The sequence below is a fragment of the Mus caroli genome, chromosome 13 (assembly GCF_900094665.2).
Source record: "Mus caroli chromosome 13, CAROLI_EIJ_v1.1, whole genome shotgun sequence".
Taxonomy (NCBI): domain Eukaryota; kingdom Metazoa; phylum Chordata; class Mammalia; order Rodentia; family Muridae; genus Mus; species Mus caroli.
Genome location: NC_034582.1, coordinates 98,483,369 through 98,494,030, shown reverse-complemented (window position 1 = coordinate 98,494,030; position 10,662 = coordinate 98,483,369). Strand labels below are relative to the sequence as shown.

Sequence of the window (10,662 nt, the reverse complement as noted above, 5' to 3'; positions counted from 1 at the left end):
GAAGTCATTAGATATGCACTCACTGATAAGTGGATATTAGCCCAGAAACTTAGAATACCCAAGATACAATTTGCAAAACACAAGAAAATCAAGAAGGAAGACCAACGTGTGGATACTTCATTCCTCCTTAGAATAGGGAACAAAATACCCATGAAAGGAGTTACAGAGACAAAGATTGGAGCTAAGATGAAAGGATGGACTATTTAGAGACTACCCCACCTGGGAATCCATCCCATAATCGGCCACCAAACCCAGACACTATTGCATATGCCAGAAAGATTTTGCTGAAGGGACCCTGATACAGCTGTTTCATATGAGGCTATGCCAGTGCCTGGCAAATACAGAAGTGGATGCTCACAGTCATCTATAAGGTGGAACACAGAGACCCCAATGGAGAAGCTAGAGAAAGCACCCAAGGAGCCCATATATGTGGAACAACAATATGAACTAACCAGTATCTCCAGAGCTCATGTCTCTAGCTGCATATGTAGCAGAAGATGGCCTAGTCGGCCATCACTGGGAAGAGAGGCCCCTTGGTCTTGCAAACTTTATATGCCCCAGTACAGGGGAAACACCAGGGCCAAGAAGTGGGAGTGGGTGGGTAGGGGAGCAGGATGGGAGGAGGGTATAGGGAACTTTGAGGATAGCAGTTGAAATGTAAATAAAGAAAATATCTAATAAAAAAGGAAAAAAGGAAAAAAAAAGAAACTGGGGGATGAAGTTAATAATCTGTGTATTGAAAGGCTAATACAGCTGTCGTTTGGGAGCCACGAAGTACTCTAAAATGTGTTCTCTCTCACTCTCTCTGCCTCATTATATGTGATATATATTTTATTATATATCATATATTATTTAATATCTAATTATAATTATATTATATAATTGGTATGTTATATAATATAGTATATAGTTAATATATTATATAATACATAATTGGATATATATGCATATATACAGACATATACACACATATATGTGTGTATATATAGCCCATATGTATATACAGATATGTATGTATATATTCATGCATATATATTCATATAGAGAGAGGGAGCAATAGAAGAGTTATTTCAAAGACAACAGCTCCCATCTGACCATTTCTCTATGTCTGAGAACCCAGCTTTAAACTCAGATTATTATTTGAAACTTCTCAGTTTGCTGTTCCTCCCTTTTTCTCAAAATACCACCTGTGTAACAAATATTAGCAAAGGGAAACTGAGTGATGGAGGAAGAGCCTGGTGTTTCCTAAGCCACCCCAGGTCCTGGAACTGACTGACGATGACGGCTCCACCCTGCACTTCTCGACGTTACTTCATTTTCTTTCCCACTTTTCATTTTCATTTTTCAAGCTATCTTTAGTTATGGGTTTGTGAGATTGTGCACTTTGGGGAAAACATAATTTATAGAAGCCTTAAAACACCACATCCAAACATGCATTTACAGTAAAAATCAACAATTTTGCAGGGCAGTGGTGGCACACACCTTTAATCCCAGCACTCGGGAGGCAGAGCAGAGGCAGGCGGATTTCTGAGTTGGAGGCCAACCTGGTCTACAGAGTGAGTTCCAGGACAGCCAGGGCTACACAGAGAAACCTTGTCTTGAAAAACCAAAAAATAAAAATAAAAATAAAAATAAAAATAAAAATAAAAATAAATCAACAAGTTCCTAACGAGTTCACTAGACTTGCCCAGAGAATTTAAAAATAGTCAGGGAATATTGCACTTTGTTCACATTCTTCAGCAGCCCTTCAAATATCAGAGACAGGATGTCAGTCCATGCTGAAGATGTCTTTGCCTGGCCCTGAGCTAGCATCAAACCTTCCTGGACATCTTTGCTGCTTGATGACTTGTAGAGCTCCGTACAGCTGTTGTCATTCTTGGCTGTAGAAAACTATTCCGGGTTTGTGCAAGGATTTCCAAGCTCTTGTTTCTCCTCGGCCCAAGGTGATGCTGAGACAAGCAAAGGAGCAACAAATGCACACCAAGGACACCCAAGCCAGGAGTCATCCTCAGTCAGTAGCACGGCCTTGGCCCAGGGTCAGCCAGTTCCCATCCATCCTAGACTACGTCCACGTGTAATGACCCACATGCGTGTGTGCACACACCGAGGCAGCATAGGTACCCTGCATATACATGTACATATATCCTATCTGAAACACGCAAACGCCTACAAGGAAGGGTGAATGGGAAGAATTTTAATGACAAAAAAGGCTATTCTATTAAAGGGGCGTTTTAATTTACTGCAATGAGAAGACAAAAGTGATGGTGACAATCTCCTCTCTGTGTGACACCTCTGTGCTTTTAACATAAAAAAAAAAAAAAAAATCAGCCTCCAAATGCTGACACCATTGCATACACTAGCAAAAGTTTGCTGAAAGGACCCAGATATAGCTGTCTCTTGTGAGACTAGGCTGGGGCCTAGCAAACACAGAAGTGGATGCTCACAGTCAGCTATTGGATGGATCACAGGGCTCCCAATGGAGGAGCTAGAGAAAGTACCCAAGGAGCTAAAGGTATCTGCAACCCTATAGATGGAACAACATTATGAACTAACCATTACTTGGAGCTCTTGACTCTAGCTGCATATGTATCAAAAGATGGCCTAGTCGGCCATCACTAGAAGAGAGGCCCATTGGACATACAAACTTTGTATGCCCCAGTACAGGGGAACGCCAGGGCCAAAAAGTGGGAATGGGTGGGTAGGGGAGTTGGGGGAGATGGTATGGGGGACTTTTGGGATAGCATTGAAGATGTAATTGAGGAAAATACGTAATAAAAAAATATTTAATAAAAAAAACAGCAGGACATCCATGTGATAACAGTAAGTGCAGGCATAGTTTCCTTCATAAGTGTACAGCAGACATTTCCTTATGTGTTTACACATAAGAAAGGAAAGGAGATGTAGGAATTTAAATCGTAGATCTTATAAGTCAGAGAGAGAGAGAGAGAGAGAGAGAGAGAGAGAGAGAGATCTTAACTATAAATACCTTTCTAGTTTTGAAGACTCTGCTTCCAAAAAGCACTGGGTGAACCTGAATTTCAGGAAGTGGTGTCATTATCTAAAGAGATGGCGAGCTGCCCTTCAAAGCCCTATCCAGTTAGATTGAGTTCACTGACCATTTGGTAGTTAAAATAAAAGTCCCAGAAATGGTGAAAACCTGAATTATGTATTTATGTATGATTCCTTTCTGTTCTAAAAATATGATTCGCCTGGGACAGCTCCTCTGCACATAATGCCTGTGCTCAAGCAGGGGCCTGGCATTTCCTCCAGGGTCTTAACTCTTCTGAAACAAGTTAAATATAGAAGAAAGAGGTTGTTGTCTTAGCTCTCAAAATACAGTTGCCTAGATAACTGCGAATTATTTTTCACAACTAAAAGAATATATACACGGACCTGGTTTTGTCCACGCTTGAAGAATCTGAGTTTTAGAGGAGTGTTTTAGTCACTGGAGACAAGAAAGGGGACCAACCATGTTAGAGTCACTTGCTATGCCCAGCTGGATGTCTATTTTTTTCTTTTGGTTTAAACGTGCTTCTCTCAGGGGACAGCTAAGTTTATCACAAATTGAACCAGTGCCATGATCCCCATCAGTTTGGGTGGTCAGGACTCATTTACTAATAAGTATGACATATTGACTCATAGGTGACCTTAGCGGAGATGAGGGGACTCAGGTACCTGGATGAGATAGTTTTATAAGAGACTCGGGAAGCCACAGTTTACTTTTATCTAGAATATCTAGGCTGTGTAACAAATAAAAACAAACCTCAACTGCAAACCAGTTCCCTTCCTATATCCTGCCTCCCTCCCTGCATCCACACCTTTGTCTAACTGTGGAGAATGGCCCTGCCAAGGTTCTGTTTCCTTGAAAGTTGGAAGTGGGAAAGAGGAGCCCCTCAACCCCACTCTGAAAAGCCACCTGACAGTCATCAAGACCAGCCATCCGTTTTGTCACACCAAGACCTTGTGCTAGCTCTGCCCGTGCTGGCAATTTCCAGCTTATACTCTGCCTCTAGCCTCTGAGACCCATGATGGCCAATTCTGTTCTCCTAGGGCCTCCCTATCATCTTCTGTTCTAGACTGGGTTTTAAAACCCCAGCTCATAATGCCTGTGCTCAAGCAAGGACCTGGCATTTCCTCCAGGGTCTTAACTCTTCTGAAACAAGTTAAATATAGAAGAAAGAGGTTGTTGTCTTAGCTCTCAAAACCCAGCTCAGAAAAGCAAGTCGATCTACTGGTTCCTTTGTTCCTATGACTATTATCATGCTAAAATTTTGCCCCCCAAAGTGTTAATTCAATACTTATCAATCTGACTAGAATATATGCATACACATGTGTGTGGAGAGAGGGGGTGTGGCCTTCTGGGAGGAAGTGTTACCATGTTCCCACCATGACAATAATGGACTAAACCTCTGAACTTGTAAGCCAGCTCCAATTAAATGTTTTCCTTTATATAAATTGCTATGATCATGATGTCTCTTCACAGCAATAAAATTGTAATTAAGACAATGTGTGGTCAAATACGTATACAACAGAATATAGCTAGAACGTCTTCCTAAGACAAGAAGGAAGTTCAATGGAACCAAGAAAATTGCCCCATGTAACAGAAAATAGTTACTAAGTACCTATTTAGCTGAGGCACTCGGCTGCCATCAGAGTGAACTGCTTTTAAGTATTTCATTTCATCTTCACTTATGGTAAGCATCATCATTCCCTATTAGTTTTGAATGTTCACTTAGGGACATCAGAGTTTAGTGAGGCTGAGTGACAGATGAGGGTCACAGAAGGAGGGCTTAGAAGACAAGACAAGTCTCCTGGGAGGTGGATTGTTTCTAAAGATGTTTGCAACATCTCCCAACTGAAAGGCTGTCTTGAGCAGTTTCAATTTAATTATCTAGTGACTGTCAGTCTTGGAGTATTTTGTCCCAGGCCACATTTGGACAGATCTGGGAATGCCTCTGGTTGTACCTAGTGAAGGCCAGGGACACTGATGAAGTCCTTCATTGGGGTGGAAGGGGGTACTGGGGGAGGGGGTTTCTTCTAACAACAAACAGTTAATGAAGTCTTCTGATGCTTGAGATAGCCTCCCACAACACAGCATTATCTAGTCCAGTGTAGCTGAGGTTTAAAATGTGACAGACAGGATGGTGGCGTTTTAAACCCACTTCATAACGAGCAGGTTACTTTGTCTGTAACTCATTCCTGTGCACACTCTGTCCCACCACAGATGACAGCAGCCTTCTGAATCTAACGCCCTACCCCATGGTCAGGAGACGGAAGAGAAGGTTCTTCGGCTTATGTTGTCTTGTCTCAAGCTAGGTGGTTCTCCCCGAAACTCACCACCAAGATCACCTGAGAAACACCACAGAACCGTAAGACCTCCACACGGCGGAACACCGAGACCGGTTTTGACCATGTTTTCTATGCTCCCTTGTTACTTTTATCTGCCTCTCCCTGCCATTTTAAATGATTTCACACTTGAAAGCAGCTGCCATCAAGGAAAGAAAGAAAGAAAGAAAGAAAGAAAGAAAGAAAGAAAGAAAGAAAGAAAGAAAGAAAGAAAGAAAGAAAGAAAGAAAGAACAGATTCAAAGAGGTGCAGCCTGTTTTTAAAGGGAGTTTTAAAAAGTTGACATTGTGCATGTCTGCTCTGAACCATGCCATGACAGATGCAAGAATTTTGATTTTTAAATTATTTAAAGGTTTTTTAAATGTATTATACAGAAAAATATTTCACATATAATAGTATATCTGTAACTCTTGCTGATATCATGTTAACAATTTATCAGATATAAAAGATGTCTCTAAATATAGAAATCTATTTAAAACAGCAAAACTGTTCAAGAATCCAATCTATGAGTATCATTAGAAATATTATAACCAAACACATGCCACCTCACGCGTTGCTGTCTCTGCACTCATTTCCATTTAGTCTTCCATTCTGTCAGAATCTGTAAGTGTCAACATCAAAACATCTTAATTTATAATGCAACAGAGTCATATATGAAAAATACGTTTTGTAAATACACAGTAATCCTACTATCTTCGAACAATGCATATGGGTAGCTAACTTTCTTTTAATCCAACGGTGTCTTTTTAAGCTTCTTGGGAAATGAAGTTATCCGGTTAAGAAATGATGTAGTAGCATAAACAATTACCCTCAGATGTAAAATTGAATATTATCACATTTTGTTTGAATCGAAACCTAAAGCATGGGTCCACACCTCAGCATAGTGTTAAATCTTATAGGGCATGCTGGAATTAGCTCAGATCATAAAACTATTTAACATTTTACATTATTAATGAAAAAAGATGTTTTAGTTAAGCTTAGCTTGTCTCATTTTAGATGACTATGCAGATATGACTTTTCCAATGTGTATTCTGTGTCCTGTCTTATGCTTGGACTCTCGAGAATGGGACACATTAAGCAATACTGTATTTTAGAAAAGAGGGAGCCACACGCTGTGTTGTTCTGCTCATGGCTCTGCTGCGCTCTTTTCCCACGAACTTGTAATATGCTACAAATCCTGTTTTATTTCCTCCTGTCCTTCCTTTGACCCTTCTCCCCACCCCCTGATGAAATTTCCCAGGAGTCTTTGCACTTTTGTTCCCTGTTCTGACAGATCTCCGAGTCAGACCAGAGGCACAGGTGTCCAGTCTTAAGAGGGACAGACTAGCTGCCTGCAAGTGACTTTAATCCCAGCCTTGGGGAGGCACTTATTTGTACATTAATATTCTGGCCTAAAAACTAAATATTTTTAAAGCCTTTCACTTTATGGAAGATGGAGAGAGCATGGACAATTATTGTATTAGGTTGAATTCTACGAAATGGCTGATATTTGACTGTTTTGATCTATATTTTTAAAACCAGCAATTTCACATAGTTCAACCTAAAATCTGCAAAGATACAGCTCTTGGAACTTTCTCCTATATTTATGTATCAAAAGTGAAAGAATTCCGGGATGGAAGAGATCTCTAAAATCTATGATTGGTCTTCATTTCAATTCCACTAGTTGCTGTCGACCATATTCTTGGTACCCCACCCCCACCCCTTACTCTGCTGCACTAAGCTGGGAGCTAATGTACTGTTACTAGTAAGACTGGATTCAGTAAGAGAAGGACTTTTGACAAGTTATATGAGACAATTATAACTTTCTGAATGGAATGTTCATGAAACAATGGAAAGAATTATTTAAAGACTCCTCACAAGGAACTACTCCCAGCTCTCCTATCCTGCCATCTTGAATAAAGCCTACTCTTGTCTCCTGGTTGCAGGTCATTTCAAATTAGTTAAGTTCCAAGGTTATCTCATTTCTCATTTATGAGCTATTTATTTCTAAATTGGCATGATCTCAGCTCCGGTCTCTGTTGTCTCCCACACTCTGACTGGATTGAACGTTTAACTTCAGCCTCATTCCTAGCAATCCATGCAAATGGACTAACTGACAAGCCTGGGGTGCCGGGCACGCTCTTGTGGATGCCCAACCTAAACCTCTCCTGCTTCTTTCATTTGTGCTAGCTCTCTCCTTAGTCTCAGCGTGATGACAACACCTTCTGTGCAATTGTCCTTTGTACAACTGAAGACTGTTAAAAAAAAAAAAAAAAATTCAGGTCTCACCTCCATGTCTGAGAAGGCCTTGAGAGCTATTCATGGAGATGGGAATTTGTCTCATTACCTAGCCAGACTTTGCATATCTGAGGTAATAGGGTCGACCACCTTATGTTTTATTCAGTGCCTGGTTTCCAGCCATTGCTCAATTTTATAGTTCCCATAGATCTACAGATGTTCTTTCAGTAGCAGGTCCGAAAGCAGCATTAACAATCAAGGTTCTGGTACCTATGCGGGCTCATGGTTGCCCTGGGCAACTCACCACCTCCCCTTAGATATGCCAAGTACATCCTCTAGGATGCCCCTCTCTCCTCTAACCTGCCAAAGGACTTCCTTAGGTGTGGGTCCACCAGATAAAGTTCTGCTCCCTCCCTCTGCTCCTTGCAGGAAATGGTCTTTGAACTCAACAGAAGCATCCAGATGATCTGTAAGGGTCTGAGGAAAACACTGGGTATTCTCTCACAAACCCATGTGTACAAAGAGGAAAAAAGGCCTCTCATTTTATCGCCATACTTTTTATATTCTATTTTAGGTTTTCCTGCAAATTATAATGAATATATGGGTTTTTTTTTTTCTTTTTGTGGGAAATCTGAAAAACATCACCATGTATAAAGAAAGTAAACATCATCTGAACTTTACGGCAAATGTATTGTTTAAAATCACATTTCCGTGCTCTAAATCAGTTGGGGCTGAGCTCAAAGACTCTTTTAGGAAAGACAACATGAAGTAACCTTCAGGCCAAAGTATCTCTTTAAAGTCTGACCACTGATGTTTGGTGTCTAGACTCAGACTCATTGCAAACTGCCCGGTGTGCCACTCATTAAAGGGGTACAAAGCAAGCTGGAGAAGCAGCAGGGCCCTAATTGGTTTTGGGGGCGGGGCGGGGGGAGTCTCAAGCTCTGCCCAACGGGTTGTGTTCCTTCCTACTCTTGTGAAACGTTAGGATGCTCAGATTTAGGCAATGCTGCCACCTAGTGGAAACTGAGCTTCAGAAAGACCAAAGCAAATACACAAAGCATCATATTTATTCCAGAAAATCTGCCAATGGGCCCATTAACAAGGAGCCCATGACGACTTCCAGACTGTGAAAGTCTCAGGGTTGTGAGAATAAAGAATTATCATGCAGCTTAAACCCCTTCCCCACACATCCGTGCCTAAGAAATATCTGTGTTTTCCTTTTGTTCTAGAATATCATATCGCCACAGAAAATGCTTACCTTTCCCGTAAATATAGATAGAATACGGAAAAGCAGTCATACTATGCCAGCCTCACAGTAAATTCTCACAAGCAGCTACATCACCCACGATAGATCCAATAACACAAGATAACTGAGAACACTATATTTCAAATCCGAGGAAAGTCTGGATAATTAAGTAAATTATGTAGGAATAACTAATTAACCTCTCCTGGGTGCAATCTTAGGTCTATAGTTTAATCAAAATAAATTCTAGATAAAATAAGTATTTAAATTTTAAAACATGAGAATGAATGACAAAAATGAAAAATACTTGTCATCCAGATTGGTGAAGATAGTGTCTCATTGTGGGGAATCAAAGCCTTTCCTAAGCATAATACCAAAGGCAGGAGTGAAAAAGACAAGATGGCTGGACTGATACCAGTTTTTTAAAAGAATGTAAAACTCCTATACAGTAAAGTAAACAATAAACCAAATGAAAAGAAAATAATATTTACAATGCATGCAAGAAAGAGATTAGGCCTCTACTACGTGAAGGACCTCAGCACTTTGGGAAGTCTCTATGATTTACAAGACCTGTGCTTTCCCCATTACTGCTTGTGTGATCGTCTGTCTGTCCCACTAAATTGAAAGTATAAAAGGAAATACTCACATACATTTTGCTTAACATTTTTTTCTCGGCTCCTAAGATAGTTCTGTATACAAACCAAATACTGAAAACACAGTTATTGAATGAGTAGATGGTGAGTGGATGGCATAAATAATATTATGTGATTCAGAGGGAGAAAAATATCAAACTTTCCAGTTTGAGATCAGGATTCAAGGTAGTAACGCACTGTACACTAAGGTACCCACTGATAGCAGTGAACATATTTGAATAGACTAGTGGCCAAAAGTTCAGAGACAAGCAACTCAGATAGACATGTGCATATATAAGCTTCCGGGAATCTTGAGGAAGTTTGAAATATAAACATTCTCTTATAGTCAACAGGAGTATAAATTGATCTGGTCTTTATGGGAAATATCTTGGCTCTATGTGTTTTTCATACATGCCTAGTAACTTCACATTAAAGAAATTCTCTTCCTAAAAGCTCAGCAATAGGCCAGCAAGATGGCTCAGCATGAGAAGACCCTTACTGCCGAGCAAGTTAGAATCCCCTGGATTCACATGGTAGGAGGGAACTGTTTCTTCCTATGGGTTGGCCTCTAATCTCCACATGCACTCTGTGACATATGTGTCTGTATACACACATACACACACACACACGCACACACATGCACATACATGTAATTATATTATTTAATGTTAAGCAAAAATATGAGCTAAGATGCATTTATTCATTGTTTTAAAAGTCATGCAAGAAAGGACATTTTGTAAATATGCCTACATTATATGTCTAGATGTAGTATATCCTTTCAATGGATATTATGCACCAAGTGAGAATGCATACCATGTGTATTTATTGAAATGTTCAATTTATGTTGTTAAATAGAAAAAAAGGAGGTCATAAGGGAGTTTCTCAAGAACCACCCTCTTACCAACATACCTACACATGTATGTATTGAAGGGTCTGTATGGGTGTTCACCTACAGGGCAACAGCATTTCTCTCTGGGAGGTGAGATTTGGAGCAATCGTATTTTCTTTTTGCATATCTGTAATTTCTGACTTTTTCACAATGAGCATGTAGTATCTGTATAATTTTTTCAGGGAATAAACAATGATGTTGATGACATATATTAAATGGAAAAATGTTATAAAACAGTATGTATAGTATGATACAATATTTGTAAAAAAAAGAAAATCACATATAAATATATCTATGTATATATATATATATATATATATATATATATATATATA

The 10,662-nt window shown here is 39.7% G+C and overlaps 1 protein-coding gene across 2 annotated transcripts in view; it reads left to right on the top strand.

Annotated features, from left to right (window-relative positions):
• Rgs7bp (regulator of G protein signaling 7 binding protein) overlaps positions 1 to 10,608 on the top strand; it is a 105,052-nt gene extending 94,444 nt beyond the window's left edge. For both annotated transcript variants that reach the window (XM_021180916.2, XM_029468534.1), the window contains exon 6: positions 5,225 to 10,608. In XM_021180916.2, the coding sequence (XP_021036575.1) occupies positions 5,225 to 5,316 (92 nt within the window). In that variant the 3' untranslated portion in view covers positions 5,317 to 10,608. The remainder of the gene's footprint in view (positions 1 to 5,224) is intronic.
• The last annotated feature ends 54 nt before the right edge of the window (positions 10,609 to 10,662 follow it).